The sequence below is a fragment of the Triticum urartu genome, chromosome 3A (assembly GCF_056163025.1).
Source record: "Triticum urartu cultivar PI428250 chromosome 3A, HENAU_Tu73, whole genome shotgun sequence".
NCBI classification, from domain to species: domain Eukaryota; kingdom Viridiplantae; phylum Streptophyta; class Magnoliopsida; order Poales; family Poaceae; genus Triticum; species Triticum urartu.
The window spans coordinates 532,621,576-532,645,692 of NC_141875.1; the positions used below are offsets into that span (position 1 = coordinate 532,621,576).

Genomic DNA, 24,117 nt, shown 5'->3' on the forward strand with positions numbered 1-24,117 from the left:
GGCTGGAGGTGCTATCTCTTGGAAGAGCAAGAAACAAACTTTTGTGGCGCAGTCTTCTATGGAAGCAGAGTACATTACTGCGAATGAAGCTATAAAATATGGAGTTTGGTTGAGGAACTTTCTGGTTTCTCTAGAGATAGATGAAAATGCGTCAGATCCGGTCACTGTTTATTGTGATAATCAAGCGGCGATTAAACTTTCCAGGGATCCCAAGTTTCATAGCAGGGGTAGAGATATTGAGGGAAAATACCATTATATTAGAGATGTAATAAATGAGAAAACTTTATTTTTACCACTCTAGTTTTTGCCAATTTTACTTATACTACTCTAAAATTTGACATCTCACTTTTGCCATTCTTAATTTTTAACAGCATATCACAAATGCCATTTTGTTATACTTTCGTGAGTTGACCATTTCTTCTACCCAGTTGACCCAGAAAAAACATGTCAGTATTTGCAAAAATGACATAAGTTGCCCCTACTGACTTGTGGGACCATTTTGGAAGTGACCCAGACCTAATCTATACACATACCCGTCCAGCCGTCCTAGCTCCTAACCGCACCACACACACCCGCATCCAGTCACCGCCGTCAACTCCGGCCGCCGCGTTGCCACCTCTGGCCGTGCCCCCGCGCGCCACCGCAGCCAGCCGCCTCCATCCCGACGCACGGTGCTCCACCCCTGCCATCCGGCGCGGCCCCTGCTACAGCTGCAGCCTGGTCGCACGCGAGGCCTGGCCGCCGCCTGCGATCCTCGTGGAGGAGCCCGCCTTCGAGGCCTATCTCCTCGCTCCGCACCGCTCTCCTTGTTCTGTAGCACTGGCAACGACCCACCTCCCCTACCTCCTCTCGTCCGGGACGGGGACGCAGCCCCTGCTCACTCGGGATCTGGGACCCCATGGGCCTGCGTGCCTCGCTCGTCACCAATGCCGGCTATACACCTTCGGGACTCAGCTTCATCACCAGCACCGACTGGGTGCATGTTTCCATGGCTGAGACGTACTCCCCTCCGTCCATGGCGCTGCCTCCATCCGTCCTCGACGCGGTAGCTCCACTACCCTCCAGGTTGCTTGTCAGTTGATCTACACACAGTGAATTGGCGATGCATATGTATTATACTTTGTGCGTGCTTGACGTTGATTCGTGTGGAATTTTGCTGAATTGGAGAGACGGAGATGCATATGTATGTGTTGTGCCTTGCGCGCCTGATGTATGTGTGTGGAAGTATGGTGAAATGGAGATGTATGTGGATGCGTGGCTGCTTTATCTGTTTGCAATTATTTTTCTTATAGAAAAATTCACTGTAGGTCACAAAATTTGAGCCGGCTGACACTTAAGTACCACTACTTCAAAATATCCGAAATACAGTCCATCTACTTGCGCAGGGGGTTTACTTTGGTCCGTATATATGATTGGAGCTACGTATTTGCTGACTTGGCCGAGTCAGCCGTTGCCAGCTGTGCTTTGACCGCCACTTGTGCAGCACCTGTCGGGGGGGGGGCGTTAATACTAGATGGCTGGAGGTTTTTTTTTGCAAATGCGCGCACCTGGTCGGACCGCACCGGGTCGCTCCTATCTCCTCCCTCCCGCAACCCACCTGGTCGCCCTGCCTTATCCTCTCGCTCTCCGCTTCCTCTCCTCCGAACCCTAGCCAACTCCCGTGTGCGCCGCCGCCGTCGCCTTCCGCCGCCGCAGCCATTGCCGACGCCCTCCTCTGCCTCCTCTGTCTCCTCCTTCATGCCGTCTTCCAGCTCCATGCGCTCAGCGCTGCGTGGCCACTCCGTTGCTGTACCACTGATCGGGTGCCCGGATTGCGGCGAGCAGGTGAGGTTCTACCGGTCTAGCACCGATGGGCACGATGGATGGATCTTCTACAAGTGCGTGAACCACCATGTAAGTGCCAGTTCAGTAGATTCATGCCGTGTCAGCTCACTTTAGTAATGAAGCAGAGCAGCTGGTTAACTAATGCAGTAGTTTAGAGCAATGCAGTACTTGAATCATTAAATCTATAATTTTCTGGAGTTGGTTAACTAATTTTGCCACTGATTAATCAGGTCACTTGTGATTTCTGGCACTGGGAGCTCGATTATGTGCATCATCTGGTTGAAACAAGGCGTCTGGTTGGTGATGCTGCTGTAGATGCAATTGGTGCTATTGAGGACAAGAGGGAAGAGCTTGAGAGGCAAAGGACTGAATCAATGGCAGGCAGAGGCACACCTGGAAGGGTCATGGCTGGGAGAGGCAGGGCTGGAAGAGATAATTATGGCAGCTCCAGTGAGAATAAGTATGCTACCAAGCAGCAAATTGCTATGCTTTTAGGGTTAGGCAGAGAGATTTTGATGCTGCTGAAGCTGATGATTGGTTTTGTTATAGTGCTTTGTGTGATGTGTTTCACCTTAATTATGAAGAAGTGAAGTGTTGTTAATTCAGTAGGTGCAGGTGTGTAAACTGAGCATACTAAAATGGTTGCTTTTGTTTGCTCAGTAATGCTTAGTTGTGATGGTTGTTGTAATGGATAATATGTCAGTAATGTGAAGCCTGCTTGACCTAACTTGCTTTGAAATGCTAGACCTAATTGCTTTGAAAAAAACTGACAGATGTATTTCATGTCAGAAGTGTAGTTAAACTAATTCTGACAGAATGTTTGCAGTTCACTAAATTTTTATAGTTAATTGAATTTAGTTTGCAAAGTTAACCTCATTGTACTTAACCTCATTGCTTTCAAATTAATTGTTGTACTGAACTAACTTTGCAAACTTTGCAAACTAATTGTTGTACTAAATGAAGTAAGTGAATCTCAGCACAACTGAACTCAAAAGCAAGCATGTACTTGCACCTGCTGCAAACACCCACCCAGCAACTTGCACTCTACATGTAGCTTTGGTCCACCAGTTGACCACCACCACCACCACCAGATCCCCTTCTTCCTCATCTTTCATCTTCAATTTCGTGCACCACCATATCCCTTCTCTCCTCTATCCAATAGCACCAACAGATCCCCTTCTCATCTTCAGCTAGCAGCAACCATGGTGTCCTGGGATGATCTTCCCGCTTCTTCTGAAGATGACTCAGTGACCAGCAAGGTTAGTGTGCTCCTCAATCTCACACAAATCTAGTCTAGGGTTTCTCAGCTAGGGTTTCTCTCTCAATTGATTCCAAATGTCTCTCTTTTGTTTAGCCACCTGCCACAATATCCTGTGAGGAATGGAGTGGCTTGGCTATAGATCTGCCTAGCTTTAGATGTGGGCATGGATCTTTGTGTGAGAAGAATGTGGCATTTGAATCTGTTGATACTGGTAGAAGGTTTCTAGCTTGTGCACAAAAGGTTAGTAATTTTTTTGCATTTGGCACTGTTAAACATTTTTCTCTTTGTAGTATGTCTTAAGTTCCATCATCAGGCACAGTACTGAATACTGGCAGTTAACTGAATCTCTTTTTTGTATGTTCTAAATTGTTAGGAAGTACCCAAATGCAGATATGTTGAGTGGGTTGACCCTGAGTGGCCTGATGCTCTGAAGATGAGCCTAGCTACTATATGGACCATGTATGAAGAGGAGAAAAAACAGAGGCTCAGACAGAATGTTGTGAGTGCTGAAGAAAATTTGAAGGTTCTTGAAGAGAAGAAGAAGATGGAGAATGAGTTGAGGCATTTCAAGCTTGATTTTGCTAAGATGGTGGCTGAGAAGGAGCAGGCAATGAGCCAACTAGGTAGCACACAACTTACTCTGACTGATCTAAAGGAAGAACTTGAGAAGAAGAAGATTCTAGACAAGTCAGTAACCAACATTCATCAGGTATTCAGGGTTAAAGCAGAGAAAGAGAGGGACCAAGCAGTGCAAGAGAGGGATGACTTGAAGCATGAGAAAAGGAATCTTGAGTACATGATTGGTGACCTATTCAAATAGACAGAGGCCACCAAGGAGAAGATAAGGAAGCTAAAGGGCATGCTGAATGAATTTGATTGAATCTGTGTCATTGTAAAAAAACACTTTGTATCTTTCCTCCTGGATTTGTGTCAACTAAATTGTGTTAAGATAAGATATTGAAGTTGAAGTGGGTTAAGATAAGAAACTGAAGTTGGTTCAGATAAGAAAATGAAGTTAACTGTCTCTGTCTTATATGACTGAATTTGCCTGAATTTATATGCCTGCAGTTGCTGTTTTATATGACTGAATTTGTCTGAATTTATATGTCTACAATAGCTGTTTTATATGATTGAATTTGTATGCCTGTACCAAATTTTTCTTAAAGAAAAAAATTACACAAAAAGAGTTTTGCCTAGGTCTCGAACCTAGGACCTGTGGTATTGAACATTGGTGGCAATGCCAGTGTGGTAAGTAGTAGTGCTTTGATCAAGGGCAGGTACTAACGTAGCTATTTAGCAGTTGCTAGTGGCCCAATGGCTCACGCCTCTTCCGTTTCCTTGTCTGCTCTTTAAGCCCACCCACCCACCGCTCCACTCTCCACTCTCCATTTAGTCCACCGCGTCGCCTCAGTTACCCCGCACCAAACCCCCACGCAAGAAAACCCTCGCCGCCGACCACCACACCGTCACCGCGGACATGGAGAACTGCCCTGCCTAGAAGAGGGTCATCGATGACCTCGCAGGCGATGACAAGGCCATGCGCGTGGACCTGGCGGAGATCGGGAAGTGGTTCCCTAGTTGTTCGACGCTGCGTCACCATGCGCGTGGCCTCTTGAAGGTCATGACCGACGACGAGCTGGACCGCGCCTGCCCCGACCATGACGGTATCCACTATGCACTCGTCCTCCGCTTCATGATGCAGGAGACGCGCTCCGACGACCCGGGGCAACGAGCCCGGTGGTGGATGTACCGGTCCGCCACTGCACCGCGGCAGCCGGATCCGGTGCGCGTCCGCCACAACGTCGACCTGGCTGTCCCCGCACCTGTCAACACTGCCTACTGGGACCACTACCAGCCCGACTACCTCGGGCGTGACGATGTCTCCGAGTACATCTCATCCGACTCAAAGTACGACTCCGGCTCTGACGACGACTTTGGCTACGCCGCCGACTCGTCCTAGTCGGCTGGCTGGGAGGAGCCGGAGGTGATTGTGCTCTCTGACGACGAGCCGGAGGTCAATGTGGCAGCGCCCGTCGTCCCCGAGCCGGAGGTCCACATGGTGGCGCCGGTCGCCAGGGAGGGTGACAAGCACCGCCCCATTGACATCGAGCTGCTTCCCAATGTTCCTGACATCGTCAAGCAGGAGGTGGAGGTGGTCTTGGCCCTGCAAGCACAAGACGTTGCAGCACAGCCAGAGAGGAAGAAGAAGAGGAAGGTGGCAGCTGACATGGAGGTTCGCCGCTCGGAGCGCCTCTAGAAGTTGAAGAACTGAAGATGATGCAGTTGCAGTAGAAGGCATGAAGAAGATGCAGTTGCAGTAGTTAGGTATGCTGAAATATACAGATTTTCAGCATATAAGTTATAAAATATTAGTTTGTTAGGTGTGCTTGTATATTAAGCACATAAGTTATTTGTAATTTCTGTCTGTTGAACTGGTTGTTGATGCTATATAAGTGTTGAACTGGATGTGATGCTATATATGTGCTGAACTGTGTTGATGCAAAAGTGGCAGTAATCCAAAAGTGTTTTGTTGGTATGTAATGGTGTTGATGCAGTCTTGTTGCTATATAAGGCAACAATCCAGAATTCTCTTGTTGCTATATAAGGCAATAATTCCAAAAGAAGTAGCTGCTAAGGTTTTGAATCTTAACTGAATTTTTGTCTGAATCTTTGTCTTAACTGAATTCTGTCTTAACTGAATTATGTCTTAACTAAATTATGTCTTAACTAAATACATACAATTGTTAAGATTCAGTTAACTATAATCAAATTAGTTAGCTTTTCAAACTAAATCCAGACAACTGTAAAAAATCTGTTAGCTTTTCAAACTAAATTCAGATATCTTTACAAACTACATTCGGTCAACTGTAAAAATTCAGATAACTTTGAATTCAGTGAACTGTAAAAATTCAGTTAAGTAGGTTGGAGGGGAGTGGAAATATAATAAGTAGATAGTCAAGTAACACTTGAGCAAAGCACCATTCCTATCACATTGGCATTGCACCCTGTTTATCACACCACAGGTCCTAGGTTCGACACCCAGGCCAACCTTTTTTGTATTAATTTTTAAATTTTATGAAGTTAATTATCTATACTCCAACAGTGAATAAATCAATGAACTCCAACTGAATAATAAAGCCACTGAACTCCAACAGTTTTCATTTGGGATTTCTTTTCATTTTGAACTCCAACAGTTTTCATTTTGAATGGCAGTATGAAGCCACTGAATCTTCACATTTCCAATAGTTCAAAGAGTCTCATTGTAGTTTTTGCCAAAATATTACAAGTGCAAAAGCACTGAATCATCCCAACTCCAACAGTTTCAAAGAGTCTCATTTAAGTTTTTTGCCAAAAAATTACAAGTGCAAAAGCACTGAATCATCTAAACTCATCAAACATGTTCACTCTCTTCGGCTTCTTGGGAACATGTCCACTTGGTCCTGCCTGCTTCCTTAGCTCAGCTCTTAATCTCTTGGCCTCTTCTTGCTGTATCTTCTTTGCTTCTTGATCTTCTTTTCTCTTCAGTGCTGCCATAGCTCTCTTTGCTTCTTGATCTTCTTTTCTCTTCAGTGCTGCCTCTGCTTTAGCTGCCATTGCTTCAAGGGCTCTGGCCTCCTTCTCTTCTTGCAATGCAGCTTTTCTTGCTGCTGCAGCTTCCTTCCTTGCTGCAGATTCCAAAGCTTTCTTCTCTTGTGCTGCTCTTCTTCTTCTTCTTTGTGAAGACTCTGCTTTCCTCCTTGCAATTTCTTGCCTTTTTGCTTCTGCCTCCTCTGCTTTCTTCTCTGCCATCTCATTCATGGCCTCAAGTGCTGCATCTCTCCTGGCTGCCATCTGTCTTTCTTTGTCTCTCTTCATCTTCAGCAACTTCATGGTCAGGTTGCCTTCATTTGTAGCTGTTGTTGTCTGTGCTGCAGTGTGAGAGCTGGGTGCATTTGAGATGAATGAGGAATCTGGAAAAATGATTTCAGGTTCTTCTCTAGGAACAGGTCTGGATTGTTGCATCCTATGAAGCATTGTAAATCCAAAGTCCTACACCTGTACAAAACAAACATCACATGAAAACATCAGTACAACAAAAATGACTGGACAAAAGAGTTCAAAATTAAGGGACAAAAGTGGAGAATTTTCCTGAAAAACAACTGGTGCATCTGCTCCATCATCTTGTGTGACAATGACCTCATCATCTTGTGTGACAATGACCTCCTCATGTGTATCATGGCCATCAACATGGGCCTCCTCATGTGTAACTTGGCCATCAACATGGACCTCCTCCTGTGTAAGTTGACCATCCTCTTGTGTGACCTGAACCTCCTCCTGTGTACCTTGGCCATCATCTTGTTGTGCCAAAACAATTTCATCATCTGACACATCATCAGGAATGGCCCTTGGACCCCTTCTTGTTGTTCTCTCTGCTAGATTTGGCAAAATGCCAGCCTTTTTGAGATTACATCCTTTGATGTTGTGGCCTGTTTCATGGCGGTATGAACATGTTATTGTGATTCCATGTCTGCTCATCACCTTGGTTCCATCTTTCTTTTCAATCTCATAAGGCTGCTTCTCCTACTTTTGTTTGAAGGCCTCCCTACTTTTTTTTCAAAGACAGGTGGCTTGATTTCACAGCCATTCATCTTCTGCCACTCACTCCTATCTCTGCAAGGCTTGATAATGGGTTTGTATGCTAGCTTGAATGCTTCTATACTGTAACAGGAGTGCACCAAACTCTCAGGATCAATCCTCTCATGTCTGCAGCATGCAATTGTATGGTGACATGGAATTCCACTAAGATCCCACCTTTTGCATGTACAGCTTTGTTCCTTCAGGTCAACAATGTATGTCCTGTTCCTGTTGTCAACCTGAAAGATGCCATCACCAGCCCCTGAAACCATGCATGTAGCTGACAGCTCTATATTCTTCTCAATTCTTTTCCTAATTTTTGGGCATATTGAGCCAGGCCAGGTCTCTGCCTCTTTTCTTTTGTTGTAGAACCTGACCATGAGCTGTGTTTTGATCTTGTCAATCATTGATCTGAGATGCATCTCCCTAGACTCAAGAATATATTTGTTGAAAACCTCATAGTTGTTGTTCAGAAGGATATCACACTTGACCAATTCTCTTTGGAAGCCCCTAACCCAAGTGTTGGGTGGTAGCTTCTCAAGCCACTTGTATGCTTCTAGGCTTATGACCTTCATTTCCTCCATGCTTGCAGCCCACAGTTCTGGTGTTGTGCTCCTTGCACACTTCCATAGCTGGTTTTTAAGAACATCTCCTTTGTGTGTTTGTTGAAAATTCTGCCATATATGCCTAACACAGTGTCTGTGCTCTGCATCAGGAAAGTGCTGCCTCACTCCCTTGATCAGGCCCTTTTGCTTGTCTGACATTATAGTCCATGGGTCTGTGTTTACAATTCCCAAGTCACTCTTCAGATTTGACAGAAACCATTTCCATGTGTCAGTGTTCTCTACCTCAACAACTGCAAAAGCTAGAGGGTAAATGCAGTCATTAGGATCCATGCCAACAGCACACATCATAACACCTCCATACTTGTCTTCGGGTGGCATCCATCCAAACAAATGAAAGGCCTACAAGATTGCATGAAACCCGTTTTGCAGGCATCCAGAGAGAAATAACAACTTGCAAATATGCCATTACTGACACCCACATAGAAAGAACTCCCTGGGTTTGATCTTCTGAATTCTTGTGCATAATCCCACATGTTGTTGTACTGCTCCAACTCATCTCCTTCAATAACTTTCTTCACTAACCTCTTAGCCCTTCTAAGCTTGCTTCTTGTTGCTGTCATGTTCCAATCTTTCTGAACCACCCTTGCAAAAAATTTCATGTTCATGTTTTCATCTGCTCTGAAAGAATCAAGATATTTTCCAGCCATAAAAGGAGCAGTGAATGACTTAACACACCATTTCTTTATGCATGTATGCTTCGGGTTGTATTTCTTGATCATGAAGCAGTTGATTCTCCCATCAAATGATGCAGACAAGGTCCAAGGGCACCCATCTTCACAAATGGCATTCAGTCTTTTCCTATCATTTCTAGGGCACCTAATGTCAACTCTCTCCTGACAGCTGTACTCTTTGATAGCTTTCTTAAGGAACTCAACAGATCCAAAGGTCTGGCCAACTTGAAACTGTGGTTTAGTCGGGTCTTCCTCTCTAAAACTTTTGAAATTCAGCTTCACCTTATCTTCATCAGAGGATGGCAGACAAATATCCACATCTTCAGTAGGATCATCAACTTCTTCTTGGACTGCTGGTCCTTTGCCCTTCTCACAATCAACATGTTTGTCAAACAAGTCATCATCATCCTGCAGATCAATGTCTGAATCAACAATTTGTGGAATATAATCTTCATCTGAATCCTGCACTACTGTGTCTGCTGCATCCATGTTCAAAAACCTACAGGATTTCCTTGCCCTAAACCCAAACTGAGAAGGTAAGTAGTTCCAGGCTGGGGTGGACTTGGTATGAAATCATCTTCTTCTGACTCTGCTCCACTTTCTGACTCTGCTTCATCTTGCTCATGCTCTTGATCATGCTGAGCCATCTCATGTTCCACTAGAGTGAGCTGATCCTGCTCCTCTTGCAACTGTTGTGTCTGCTCTGCTTGCTGCTGGTGGGCATTCTCCTTCTTTGGCCTAATGCCACTGAACCTGACAATTGGTGGATCCTCATCATCAGAGTGGACTTGAACAACAGAAATATATGATCTCATGCTCTCATCATGATCAAGAAATATCTGTTGGAAGTGGTTGCCATTTAGAACACAATCCTTCATGTTTTCTGTCATAGTGTTGTCCCCTATCTTGATCTCTCTTAATCCATTCTTATACACTGTCAATCCAGGAACACACCAATAAGCCCTGATCCTGCCCTCAAACTCATATCCAATTTCCTCCACTAGACTGGCAACAACATTAGGTGTCCAATTATCTATGTCACAGTAATCATACCAAATGGAGTGACCTTTGTGATAACCCCTATGCTTGCCAGCACACAGAATGTAGCCACCACGTATGACCTCAACAGAGAAGTGGTTGCTTAAGTGACCTGCAAAACAATCAAGTTGAAAAAGTTCAGACATTTCAGACTACAGAGAGATTCAGACATTTCAGACTACAGTTCAAAGATTTAGACTTTTTTACTTTTTCAGAAAGAAAAACAGAGATTCATGGCTCCAATTAACAAATGTATGATCTTACAGGTCGAAAAGCAACCATCTTTGGTCAATCTGACACAATGTAATTGCAAATTACAACAATTTTTGGTCCAATTAACACTCTGACACTAAGAGCAAACTTTACTGCTTAAACCCTAGACCCCTGGACCGATGAAAAATTGGGGGGAGAAAGAACCATAACCACTCCAGATCTCTACAAACATGGCCAAACCCTAGCTCCTACTGCAAACCCCCCATGAAGCATCCCTATTTTTGGCCTGTCAGAAAGATCTTCACAAACTGTTAAAACCCTACCACCCCACACCCAACCCGTCAGAGAGTAGAACGAACGGCCAAACCCTAGCTCCTACGCGCAATTGATGCGGCCAAGAACTCTTTACGGGAGCTAAATTGCACAGATCGAGCAAAGGAGCTGCTGGCGACGGCGACGTACCGTACAGGGGCGGCGAGGCACCATCACGGCGACGCGAAGGAGCAAGAGGCACGTCGCGCAGGCCCCTCCCGAACGGCGCGGACGGCGGCGGCTCAGCGTCCGACGACGTGCTCATGGAGCCGTCGTCGACGCCAACGACGTCCGACCTCGGCAGCGACGATGAGCAGAGAGGGTGCGGGAGTAGAGAGGTTGCGGGAGGGAGGAGAAAGGAGCGACCCGGTGCGGTCCGACCAGGTGCGGGCCGTTTAATGACCAGGTGGGGTGCAGTCCGACCAGGTGCGCGCATTTGCAAAAAAAACCTCCAGCCATCTAGTATTAACACCCCCCCCCCCGACAGGTGCTGCACAAGTGGCAGTCAAAGCACAGCTGGCAACGGCTGACTCGGCTAAGTCAGCAAATACGTAGCTCCAATCGTATATACGGACCAAAGTGAACCCCCTGCGCAAGTAGATGGACTGTATTTCGGGTATTTTGAAGTAGTGGTACTTAAGTGTCAGCCAGCTCAAGTTTTGTGACCTATGGTGATTTTTTCTCTTTTTCTTATTAGCAGATGAACTCAGTGGAATCAACCCATCTGCTGTGTTTGTCAGGTATCAGTAAAATTTCAACGAAAACTGGAGTGGCAAAAGCAAAACAAAAAACCTAGGGCAATATTGTCTTTGCCCTGCTTCGTTTGGTCAAAACATGCCTTGACCTGACAGAATGGTATTTGTAATACATTGTCAAAAACAAGAAGTGGCAAAAATGAGATGTTGAATTTTAGAGTGGCATAAGCAAAATTGGCAAAAACTAGAGTGGCAAAAACAGAGTTTTTCCGTAATAAATAGGCTAAAAACTGTTCGGCTTGAGTTTTTGCCTTGTACTGATATGTTGGCAGATCCACTGACTAAACCTCTTAGTCGGAAATTGTTTTGCAAACATGTCAGGAACATGGGCCTTAGGATTTTTGACTGAATGTTTTTCAGATAAGTGGGAGATGTAGGAATTTTTGGTGTCTTCCAAAACATTATATACTACATTTATTTGGTTGATGAATGAAATCATACGGAATTGATGTATGAATGATTGGTACAAATATTTGCAATTGAACTTGAGGGAATATACTCAAGGAGCTGGGTACAAACTATACTGGAATATAGTGTGTATATGTACACTGTAATTATTTGTTTGGGCACAATATAGGTTTGGAATTGACTAGGCTATTTACAGTTTTTTTTTGCGAGTAAGTTATTTACAGGTTCAGCTCTATGTAGATTGATAAGTCTACACGTTTAAATAGGACCATACTATTTAAATGTGGCATATATCTCACATATATGTGCTTAGGGATAAAAGGAATTTGACTTGGAAAATAATCGGTTATGATCGTGGTTGGTTAATTCGATTAGGATTCTAACTGAATTCTATCTGGATACAGATTTGAACATTCAGGAATATGAGTATAAATATGTCCCTACCCTCTAACTTCATATACGCATTGTGAGCTGCACCATGAACTTAATGAAGGAATTAGAGGATAGACAAATATACTCGTGCTATATTATTTTCGCAACATCTAGCTGATCTGTTTGTGCTACGTTTTCGTCACTTTTTTTCAGTTACATATAATTGGTATGTGCTTTTTGGTGACATGCTCTGTTAAAGGCATCTTCGTGGTCCACTTTGCCCCTTTTTCTAGGCGCTGATAGAAATAAGAAGAATCAATCATAGTACTTGGGTTAGCGCCTACCGCCTATGATGCGGAACACATAGCAGCTCTGCTCATGAAAAAGATTATTAACGATGTTCGCCTCCAGTTACGAGAGAACCAAAACTTGTCTTTTTTTTAGGGGAAAGCGTTGCCAATTTATTCAGAGAGAACCAAGACTTGTCGCGGTGCGCTAGACGTGCTACTACTCCACACGTCTACATGTGATTGTGATTTCTTCTTTACTTTCTGCGAGTGTGTTTTTGGAAGAGTTTTTTGCTTCATTGTCAACTGCACTACGTGTGTGTCCTTGTATATTTTGGTGGATATTTGACTCTGAGCTAGCTTCTATTGTCCGGTTGCTCAGTCACAATCAGCAACCGTTGACAAGTAGAGCAAACGCTGGTCACTGCTGACACTCACAATTCGTTGCATCACTGCTGAGTTATCCAGGATTTTCTACGCGGTTCGTTCCCATCACGACTTCCAACATTGTTTGCACCGACCTTAATTAATGCAGAGTGCACACAGTACTCTTTTAAATCAATCTCCTCTTTTGCAAGGAAACTACTCTCTTCGTTCAGAATTACTTGTCACAGATGAATTTATCTAGACGTATTTTAGTTCTATATACATCCATATTCGAGACAAGTAATTTTGAACGGAGGGAGTACGTCCGATGCCGGGCGCAAGATTCAGATATTCTGAAGGATGTAAGAGCGTCTACAGCCGGACTACTCAAATCATCCCTTATACGTCTGCGGGTGTGTCTGGTTATTGACCGAACAAAAAATATATGACCCAACCAGATCTCTCGTATTATTTTTATATATGCTCGAGCTGTCCGCGAACCATCATATCCATCTCAAATATGAGGAGGATATGAGGGCCCGTGGACGCGCACGAGCGCGCCCGAGCATTTCGCCATATAGGAGGTGGTCCCACCTTGGACCACCTTTTCTCTTTATTTATTTATTTATTTCTCTTTCTTCATCTCCACCAATCACGTACAAGTGACCGGGCATATGAGAAGAAAAATAAAAAATGTGGCTGCGCAGAAGGATAAATAGGGTTTAAAACGGACACGTTCGGTCACTGAACCGAGCGCGTCCGCGGGCGTTTAAGGGGACATATTTGCTATATCCGACTGTAGATCTAAGGGCATATCTCTAGTAGATCATGTAAACCGCGGTACCGTAAATTTTGTTTACGAAATACTGTAAAATGATTTTGCGGTACTGCGGACCGCACGGCTGCAGAATTTAGACATACTAGACAAACATAGTTTTCGTCACCATACTTCGTAGGAATTTAAACACACTAAATTTAAACCTAATCTAAACTACTCATCCTTCTTTACATGAAAAAAATATTCCATTGCGGAGCTGGAGAGGACAAATGCGAGGTCGTACTCCTTCTTGGCCTCCTTGGCGGCCTCGAGCCGTGTGGCGGCGCCTTCTTCTCCAGCGACGATCCACTCCTTCGCCTCGGTGAAATCGCGCTCCGCCTCGTGGAGGCGCCTTCTTCTCCGGCGGTGACCGGCTTCTTTGCCTAAGCAAACTCGCGCTCCGCCTCGCGGAGGTGCTTGGTGATCGAACAAATGATGTCGTGGAGGCGTCCGAAATCTCTCCACTTCTCCGACCGTCGCTGTGGGAGAGGCCGCCACGCTCTCTCGCCTGCACGTGGCGCCATTCCTCCACAGGGGTTCCGGCCTCGTCGTCATGGTGGGCTCGCTTGTGCGGTAGCGAGCCGCCACACCCCCCTCAGCCACCACGCGCGCGACGGCGAGGTGGTTGAAGAGTGGCTGTGCGCGGGGAAAACGCGAGCGAGCGAGAGAGAGAGAGAGAGAGAGAGAGAGAGGGGTTTGGCACCGGAGACAGAGAAATTGCGACGAAGGTGAGTTCGGGATTTACAGGATAGGAATCCTAAATCGGCTAGATTTGGTAAATATAGCGGAGATGCCATGGTTTTACGAGCCGAGCCTTTTCATGTAAAAGGACCGACGAGTTTATATGAGATCCGCTAGAGATGTTCTAAACCACCACATTGTTCAAGCCTTAGGTAAGGCTTGGGCATTAGTTTTGCGGCTAATCCGAATGACTTCGTTCAGTGAAGGAAGACGTTTTTGTCACTATGAAATGTTTGTGATAACTTCGTCCATCTCAAAATTGTGTGTCGGTTCAGTATCTCATTGAAGCTTAGGGGGTAGGGTGTGCGTCTAGAGTGTTCGTGCGTGTGTACATAGTGATATATGTATATATATATAAGCATCTTCGATTGTTCTGTGTTTAAAAATAAAAAAAAGAATGTGCATCTAGTATATAGAAAATAAAAAAGAAACAAGCGTCCCATAGAGTAAAAGGAAGTAAACCAAGCGGAGATTGTTGGAAACAAGCTTAATTTCCGGCCCCTCAGCAGCGTACGGCTGACGAAGCTTCATCGGAAGAAGCTAAAAAATTAATCAATCAATAAAAACTAAAAGTGCTGGAGAAAGGAGATGCGCGGATCTCAAGGCGCCGCTGGCGCACTACCGAGCGTCATCACTTGCGTCGGTCGGTCGCTGAAAAGTGAAAACCAATTATCCGAAAAGAATATCAATCACAAAAACTGAATAGAGCGGGGGGTAGTACTAGAAAAAACTCGTGCAAAAATAAGGACGACTAAAATGGCTGAAGAAACGGAAGCTCCTAGAGACGCGGGGGCCATTGACGAGCCGCACCTTCCACCTCACCTCACCTACCCGCTCCCTCTCCCTCCCCCACTCCACGGCCGCACCGCACCTGCTCCGTTGGAAGGGAGCAAACCCTCCGTCGCCTATTTAGCCGAGACCCCGAGCGTGGTCTTCTCCATCCCACATCCCATCCCATCCGCAGCGGCTTTATTACCTACCGAGAAGAAGAGAGAAAAAAAGGTTCGAGTGCGTTCGAGAGTGAGGAGTGAGAAGAGATGGCTCCGGTGAAGCTGTACGGCGCGACCCTGTCGTGGAACGTCACCAGGTGCGTGGCGGCGCTGGAGGAAGCCGGCGTCGAGTACGAGCTCGTCCCCATCAACTTCGGCACCGGCGAGCACAAGGGCCCCGACCACCTCGCCAGGAACGTACGTACTCATGCCCTAACCGCCGCCCTCCCCTTGAATTTCCCATCCGTGACTGTCGATGGTTCGGCCCTGTGCCGTTTGCTTGCCTCTAATTTCACGAGGATGGTGTCGATTCGTTCGGTCCTCGTGCTGCGATCGGCGGAACAAAAGTCAGTCAACTCCCGGCGAGGGGTCGCTTCCATGCCTCTTATCGCTGTTTATTTTAGCGGGGGCCGGAGAGATGTCGCTGTCGCTCTCGTATAATCTAGTATATCACGATTCGAATTTCAGAAGAAAAACGATTCGAGACTGGGGTTCGATATTTACAGATCATTCTAGTAGTATAGGGATAAGTATATTTTTCGTCCTTAAACTCTTCCGAGAGTTTAGAAATAGTCTCTTAACTTAAAACCGGATAGTTTTCGTCCCTCAACTATTAAAACCGGATAGTTTTAGTCCATCACGCCGCTTCGGGCGGTTTCTGTCTGCATGAACAGTAAATTAAAAAAAAATCAAAAAAATCTGAAAATTTGTGGGATCAAAGATACTCGGGTGCGCAAGGTGTGTGAAATTTTTTGTGCTATTTAGACATTCCAGGAGCTCGTGACAAAGGAAAAACCATAAATATGTACGTCGATGAACAGTAAATTCATTAAAAAAATAGAAAACAAATTCAAAAAAATATGAAAAATGTTGACATACAAGATGCTCGGGTGCTCAATGTGCCTGCAAAATTTCATGGTGTTTGGACATTTGGGAGCTTGTGGCAAAAAAAAATTGGTTGGGGAAGAAACTTTGAAAAAGTGCACTATTTTGTTTTTTTTGGCTAGAGCTCCTCCTATGTTATTTGAGCGCGAAAATATGCACGCATCTTTGATGCCAAAAAAAAATCATATTTTTTGTTTTTTTAATTTACTGTTCACTGACGTACATATTTACAATTTTTTCTTTGTCACGAGCACCTGAAATGTCCAAACAATATAAAAATTTATACGCACCTTGCGCACCCGAGGAACTTTGATCCCGCAAATTTTCAGATTTTTTTGCTATTTTTTCGAATTTACTGTTCGTTGATTTACTGTTCATGACAGACGAAAACCGCCCGAAGCGGCATGAGGGACGAAAATTATCCGGTTTTGATAGTTGAAGGACAAATACTATCTGGTAGGGATGATTTCTAAACTCTTGGAAGAGTTCGAGGACGAAAAATATACTTATCCCAGTAGTATATGGTATGAGTTTTTCCGCAGCTCGTCTCAGATCGGCGAGCCATTTGGGCGTGGACCGAGTGGTGACCTTAATTAATACCTGGCTGCTACACAATCTTTTAGTCACTTGACTTTAGGCCACTTGCAGTGTGGATAAATCATATTTTCCCCACATCCACACTTCCCACGCCACCGGCTACCCACTTCACTGTATCAAGTAGAGTATGTTAGTTTACGTCTTCTCCTAAACCTCGTAAATACAAAGATTTGGATTCGGTGTGGAAATTTGTTCTAGACGTGTTAGTGCTATGCTACTTCGTGGGTACTACCTTGACAGATTAATCTTGCAGCAAATCCCACTCAAGCAGTATACAGTGTGCAAATCCGAAGCACTTCCTGCACCCAGCACCGACGCCACCACCCACCCTGTTATATTACAAATTGTGTCACTTTGTACCAAGAGATCTTCCCCCTAAACCTTGTAGTCCTAAATATAATGGTTTGGATTAAGTGTAAAAGACTTGGATCTGGATGTGCCTTTTAGTCCTATGCTAGTTCGATTAGAGATTTTTTTTGGGTACGTCTTATAGGTTAGCCATTCCTACCTTTGACTTGTTTCTTATCAATACACGACATACATCCATCAGTTTGCTTGGTGGTAGGGAAGGTGTGGTGTGGTAATAATAGGGTGGGTGTTAAGGTTTGTAAGAAGCATATTCTCTTCCAGTATGAGGCCTTCCCTGTGTTGCTCATGGAACAGACGATCCTTGGTTCAGCAAACTATCTTACAACATTAACCCAGGAGTCCCAAGCAACCTGCAAATGCTCAGAACGTCTACAGCAAAACGTAAAGCAGAGCAAAATGTAGCCTGCATTCAGTACCACCCATTACGTCCTGTTGCATTTTTTTTTGTTCCATGGCCACTACAGCAGCATCTCATGGAGACACTACAAAAAAACATGCATAAGTCATATTTTGTTTGACCACCTAATCTTAGTGTGATAGTAATTGTGGCATGTGGCTTCTGTTTTTAGAGATTTGACACAGGATAGAACTCATTCTCTTCATGTTGTTCTCTGCAGCCCTTTGGCCAGGTGCCAGCTTTGCAGGATGGTGACTTGTACGTCTTCGGTATGATGCTACCTCTTGAGATGTTCTCTCTTTTCTACCCCTCATAAACAGAACTATAAAGGGTCATGATGCTTTTACATTACTGTTGTTGTGGTTGTTTGTTTTGCTGTTAATGTTGTTTCCTTGTAGTATAACAAAGCTAGCATTTCCACTTGGGCTTAAATGGTACCTGAGCCTTTACTAGAAACAAAGGAATTGTTTCATTTGGATTAATGATAAACCTTTGAACGTGTTCTTCACACATCAGTATGTGATGACATGAGTAAAAAACAATGTTAATTGTTAGCTGTCGCCTGGCATTATATTAGGAGTTATACCGTTTGGAGTTTTAATCCACTATCCTGGTATGCTTGAAGCTTGAGTTTTGAATGATGAGGTAATAATTAGTTAACAACCACAAGCTTGGTCGGAAGACAAAAACATGAGTTATGGTAAGGTTTCCCAAACAATCATATAGTCTATGCTTATGAGTTCTAATTTGATATCTTATCAAGTTTAGAAATGATCATTTTACTAGTTTTAGACCGATTTATTGAAATGGAATAAAACAGTACCATACTCCCTTTAGAATCCTCATAACTCTGGTTCTATTTTGTTTTTCTCTTCGTACTAGAATCACGTGCTATTTGCAAGTATGCGTGCCGCAAGAGCAAGCCAGAGCTGTTGAAGGAGGGCGACATCAAGGAGTCAGCTATGGTGGATGTGTGGCTCGAGGTGGAGGCCCATCAGTACACCGCCGCGCTGAGCCCCATTCTCTTCGAGTGCCTTATCCATCCTATGCTTGGGGGAGCCACTGACCAGACGGTCATCGATGCTAACCTTGTTAAGATCAAGAACGTGCTGGCGGTGTACGAGGCGCACCTGAGCAAGTCCAAGTACCTGGCTGGAGACTTCCTCAGTCTTGCGGACCTTAACCATGTGTCTGTCACCCTGTGCTTGGCGGCTACACCCTATGCGTCTCTGTTCGACGCGTACCCGCATGTGAAGGCCTGGTGGACTGACCTGCTGGCGAGGCCGTCCGTCCAGAAGGTTGCTGCGCTGATGAAGCCATGATCTTAGTTTCTGGCGCTCGTTGGTCGCGAAATAAGCCGAGGTGTGTTTCCCCCGATGTGTGCCTGTCCGAGTGTGTGTTCTTGTGATGTCTCCTCGTGTTGAATGTTCAGGCTTGTGCTTGCGATCCTGTCTAGATCTTGTACTGAAATGAGCATTCCTATGCTCTGGTTTAATAATAAATTGTGCCCAGAGATTATCTCAGCTTCAATATTTTCTCATCTGTTGCTTCGATGATCTGTCCATTAGCAATTTAGCTGCCTATGTATCCTTTTTGGATGTGAGTAGGGAGTCTGTTTCGGAAGACGCGGTGAAAATCTGAAGCAGATCCATAAGATTGGGAACCTGTTTATGCCATTTGATCCTCCCAAGTTGAATAGTTTAAACGGCCAAAGAACCATATGATTCTTCTATATTGGATAGTTTCAACGGCCAAAGAGCACACCTAGCATGTGTAGTGATATTTGTCCAATGCTTCTTCACCATGGTGTCATTGTTCAGAGGATGTTTGCACTCCTGTCCCACAAGCCTGGCAACACTAGAGCTGAATCACGTCTGTAAAGATGATAAACAGGTTTCCCTGGTGCAGTTTGCCACGCCGAAAAGGGCCTCTGCCATGCACAGGTGCTTAGATGAGGCGCTAAGTGAGAGTGTCCCGGACTAGGGGTCTAACCTATGCGGCATGTTATCTATGGGCCGAGCTAATGGCCCACTAGCCGTCGTTTGGAGGATAGCTGAAGCTGTGAACCTCGTAAGCAAGATGGAAACCACTGGAGACTTCATATACTTGAAGGACAATTCTAATAGTTGGCATGTTTATTCCTAGTTACCAACCGACCATATGTGTAGACCTAGGCACCCCGGTGCATATATAAGCCGAGGTGTTTAGTCCATAAAGCACAATTACGAGCCTTAGGGTTTGGAACACAATTATATGATCTTGAGGTAGATTCTCTTGTACTCTGTACCCCATCACATAAATACAATCAAAACCCCATCACATCAATACAATCAAAGCAGGACGTAGGGTTTTACCTCTCCGGGAGGGTCTGAACGTGGGTAAACATCGTCTCCCTTGTCTCCTATTACCCATTGTTCTCAGATCCACTGCTCGGGACTCCCTATCCGAGATCAGCCGGTTTTAGCACCGGCATTGGTGGCCCATACAGGTCCCGCTGTGTGGTCCATACAAGTCCCGTTGTATGGTCATAAAGGATCAATGGCTCGTGTGCATATCGATAGCAACATTAGCTATGGAGGTATCTTCCTCCCCGGCCAGCTTCTCGCGTTCGGCAGCGTTGTCCTTCACGCTGATTCGAATAGCCACCTCGGCCAAGTTGATTGTTTCGCCCTAGATCAAATGATCGGATTTGGAAATCTAGAATATACTGCCGACTCCCTTTGTGATCTAGTGCTATGAGGATTGACATCACATAAGCTCGAGAACCCCACGGACGCTGAGGTGTTGACCGCGGATTCTACTTCCGACCCAAACCTCGGAACCAGCCTCAAGCTCGGACCCGATCGCTTCGCTAGCAGACCAGGACTTAACCTTGGCCGGCCAGTGCTCTGAGGTCGCATCACGCAACCTGCAAGCATTCTGCAGGTCCCGCCTAGTGTCAGATGGTGGGTCCGGCGGACCTCTCACTTTTGAACGAGATGCTAGACTGGATCCAAAACCTTGGGATTTCAGACGGACAGTCCTCGATTTATGATCAGATCAGACTTAAAGCCAACGATAAGGAAATTTATGTCCCTCCAACCACCCACCTAGTCACTACGGTCGACGATTTAATCGACGTACTGTACTACGCCTCCGATGAGGGACCGGCATGGATGAAGATGTCGATGGTGCATCAGGAGTGGCTTCACCCATGTCCATATCACATACTAGTAATTGGGCCGCAACCTCTACCTATGACGTCTATATGGTCGACACCCCTAAGGAGGACGGGGAGGAGGAAAAAGACCCCCCCGCCCCCCCCCCCCAAGCACCGACGTACTCGGGAGCGATCCAAGGTGAAAGCGCAGGTTCACTCCCAGAGGGGGGAGTGAATGGGAGATTTTTGAAAATTCGTCAAACTCTGATGAATTTGATGAAGATTGGAGTGAGGAAGTAAAAACGAGGACGAGACTAATTCATCACAAAAACATAAAAGCATGCAAACAAGATAGATGCAAGTGGTGAACATGCAATCATACAAACATTGAAGTGTACAGAAGATGAACTGAAGAAATAAAAGGCACCATGATGAAAGTCTTCACGTTCTTCAGAAAGTAGATCACAGAATCTTCAGTAGCGGAATAACTTAAAGTAAATGGGTGATGAATTAGAAACTAGGTAGGCTCGATGAAGACATATCGACTTGGTAGACCAGTTAGAGTAATGAAATGTCCAGTAAAACTAATGATCAGACTAGAGGTGGTAGAATGACTCAAGAACCTTTGTATCCTAAGAATCCTCCTAAAAGAATTGAACAAGATTCTTAGAGAATTAAGGCTGGTTCACCTAAGAAGAAGAATAAAAAGTGTAAGAATAAAACTTTGCATGCTTTTAGCGAACCTGTTATAGAAAAACCTATTGAGAATTCTAATGATGTTTCTATCTCTGAGGCCGAGACAAAATTTGGTGACGAGCATTTACCTAGCGATAATGATAATAATGATGCTAATGATGATCATGTTTATGCTCCACCTAATGATAATAGTGAACTTGGTAATGATGTAGAAATATAACCTGAAATTGAGCTTGATGACCCACCTCCTAAAAATGAAAGATACGATAAAAGAGACTTCGTTGCTAAGAAGCATGGTAAAAAAGAGAACCGTGGATTCAGAAACCCATGCCTTTTCCTAGTAAAGCTACTAAGTCCAAAGACGATGATGCTTTCAGTCGTTTTGTTGAATTGCTTAGACCTTTATTCTTGCAAGTACCTTTGGCCGATGCTATGAAAAGGAAAATACCTAAGGCTGAAATTTCCCCTATGGTTGCAAATTATTCTTTCAAAGGAAAAATACCTGAAAAGCTAGGAGATCTAGGGATACCCACTATACCATGCTCTATTAAGAATAATTATGTCAAAACTGCTTTGCGTGATTTAGGATCTGGTGTTAGCGTTATGCCTTTCTCTCTTTATAAAAGACTGGATTTGAGTAAAATGATTCCTACTGAAATTTCCTTGCAAATGACTGATAAAATCTATTGTTATACCCATCGGTATTTGAGAGGACGTTCCAGTTGTTGCTGCTGATGTTACTATCTTAACGGACTTTGTTATTCCTAATATGCCCGAGGATGACAATATGTCACTTATCCTTGAAAGGCCTTTTCTTAACACTGTAGGGGCTATTATTGATTGTAATAAAAGTAAGGACACTTTCCATGTCAACAACAATGAGCATACGATATATTTTCCGACGAAGCAAAACAAAGTGAATAGCATAAATTCCATTGAAAAAATTATGACAAACACTATTGTAGACTTTGAATTTCCTCTCCGGGTTCCCGAAAAGAAATATCAAACTCTTATTGTTGGGACAATGCATATCCCAGTTGAGGTAACATAGTGATATACAAAAAGATGGTTCTATATCTCTAGGAAATAATTTGTTAATAAAACTTGATCAACCTTATTAATGGATTCTTTTTAAGGGCATATGGTCGATGAATTCCGTAAGCACAACCTTCTATAACTTTAGTTTACTTTTTGTTACTTTTAGTTAAATAAAATGGACTATCATGTTTATCCTATTTTCTGAATTATCCGTGTAATAAAAAATGATCCAGAAATAAAAGTGCTTAGAATGTCATAAAATTTGAACATGAATTTTTATAAAATAAAATAAATTTTTTGGCACTTGACACATCCCCGGGGAGTGCACCTGCTGTCCACAAGGCAGCAGAGCGCGCCTACCCCCGGGCACGCCCAAGTGCCTTGTGGGGCCCACAGGACCCCACTCACTTACCTCCAGAAAAATTCGTGTCTAGTTCTTAACTCGTGTTCTTGCTCCTGCATACAAATTTTTTATCTCTTTGCTCGGAGCTCTGTTTTCGAAACTTTTCAAAGAAATTGCTCCTTGGTATGCGACTCCTCCATTTGTCCAATTAGTTTTTGTTCTACTGGTTTATAGTTTGGTTATTTTGCTGTCGTTGGTGACCAAGAAAATAAGCTTACATGTTGAATTCATTTGGTTCCAAGTAGCTTGAATGATCGATATAGCCTCTAGACACTTGTAGGAGTTGTTTCTATCAATTTTATTGAGTTTTATTCACCTCTTATTTGTGGCCCAAAAATAAAAAAACAGAGAAGGAAACATGTTTGGAAGGAGGTCTTCAGGAGGCTCTTCAAGCCAAAGTGCGGCACGACCGACGTATCATGAGGCCCGAGAAAGTTTTGTGCGAGGTGCCGATGTAAAATCTTGTCAATGGCCTCATGACACTTTCATGATGGGCGCCGGCATCAAGCAAGAATTCGATCAATATATAGAGAATGCTGAGCTAACCACTTTCCTCTCAGATAAGTGCACCTAGTACTATCACCTTACCAACACCTTTGTGCAAAATTTTGAGTACGTGTCTGCATCATCTAGAGTTCTATTTCATCTCTATGAGAAAATCCTATAGTATGCCTCTTGAAGAGTTTTGTTATATCTGTAAAATTCCGTATTTGGGTTCACTCGACAAACCGTGGAAGGTTGACTATGATGCATTTCTTAGTAGTATTTGTAACGGGGAGGATAGAAGCATGATACATGATGGAATTAGGAGTATTCAGTTTCCTACCATTCGCTACTTTGCAGTATTTGTTGGGAGATGCCTAGCTGGTAAGTATCATCTTAGTGCAACATGTACACCTGATTTGAGTATACTACATGCTATTGTACATGGTTCTAGAGATTATAACTTTGGGTCTATAATTGCACATCGCTTAGGCAGAAATTCGCGGGATGGTGATTTGCACTGAGGGATTTATGCTTCTTGTTTGGCTGCAAGTTTGGGTGTTTCTGTTAGACCCAATGATCCTATGCTCCCTCCTAACTTTTTGGATTTTTAGGCGAAGCAACACCACATGTTTATTGAGTATGGGACCAATGAGTGTGAATATAAACTAACCTTTGATAAACACCATGATGTCTCTATTATTCTGCCTGCGCCTACTCTCTTTGACTTTCAGAGCAAACAAATACATTTTGTCTATTTGGAGGAGGTTGAGGAACACAACGATGCAGTGGAGGCCGCTCGCCTTGCTGAAGAGG

At 44.2% G+C, this 24,117-nt stretch overlaps 2 protein-coding genes and 1 pseudogene across 2 annotated transcripts; 2 read left to right on the forward strand and 1 right to left on the reverse strand.

Moving 5' to 3' along the window:
* Positions 1 to 3,023: 3,023 nt before the first annotated feature.
* Positions 3,024 to 3,905, forward strand: LOC147980385 (uncharacterized). Its single transcript, XM_087515585.1, has 3 exons — positions 3,024 to 3,083; positions 3,179 to 3,325; positions 3,459 to 3,905. Exons 1-3 carry the CDS (start codon positions 3,027 to 3,029, stop codon positions 3,903 to 3,905), a joined length of 651 nt encoding a protein of 216 aa, XP_087371711.1. The 5' UTR covers positions 3,024 to 3,026.
* Positions 3,906 to 6,463: 2,558 nt separating this feature from the next.
* On the reverse strand, positions 6,464 to 9,485 carry LOC147980386 (uncharacterized; annotated as a pseudogene).
* Positions 9,486 to 15,095: 5,610 nt separating this feature from the next.
* LOC125544864 (glutathione S-transferase 1) lies at positions 15,096 to 19,072 on the forward strand. Its single transcript, XM_048708638.2, has 3 exons — positions 15,096 to 15,492; positions 17,763 to 17,811; positions 18,425 to 19,072. Exons 1-3 carry the CDS (start codon positions 15,343 to 15,345, stop codon positions 18,862 to 18,864), a joined length of 639 nt encoding a protein of 212 aa, XP_048564595.1. The 5' UTR covers positions 15,096 to 15,342; the 3' UTR covers positions 18,865 to 19,072.
* Positions 19,073 to 24,117: the final 5,045 nt, after the last annotated feature.

Bases quoted from the DNA above. Each gene is read 5' to 3' on its own strand.
- LOC125544864 (XM_048708638.2), top strand. From the start codon at position 15,343: ATGGCTCCGGTGAAGCTGTACGGCGCGACCCTGTCGTGGAACGTCACC. The intron at 15,493-17,762 runs GTACGTACTCAT...TGTTCTCTGCAG, and splicing joins CCGACCACCTCGCCAGGAAC to CCCTTTGGCCAGGTGCCAGC. The intron at 17,812-18,424 runs GTATGATGCTAC...TCTTCGTACTAG, and splicing joins TGGTGACTTGTACGTCTTCG to AATCACGTGCTATTTGCAAG.
- LOC147980385 (XM_087515585.1), top strand. From the start codon at position 3,027: ATGGTGTCCTGGGATGATCTTCCCGCTTCTTCTGAAGATGACTCAGTG. The intron at 3,084-3,178 runs GTTAGTGTGCTC...TCTTTTGTTTAG, and splicing joins ATGACTCAGTGACCAGCAAG to CCACCTGCCACAATATCCTG. The intron at 3,326-3,458 runs GTTAGTAATTTT...CTAAATTGTTAG, and splicing joins TTCTAGCTTGTGCACAAAAG to GAAGTACCCAAATGCAGATA.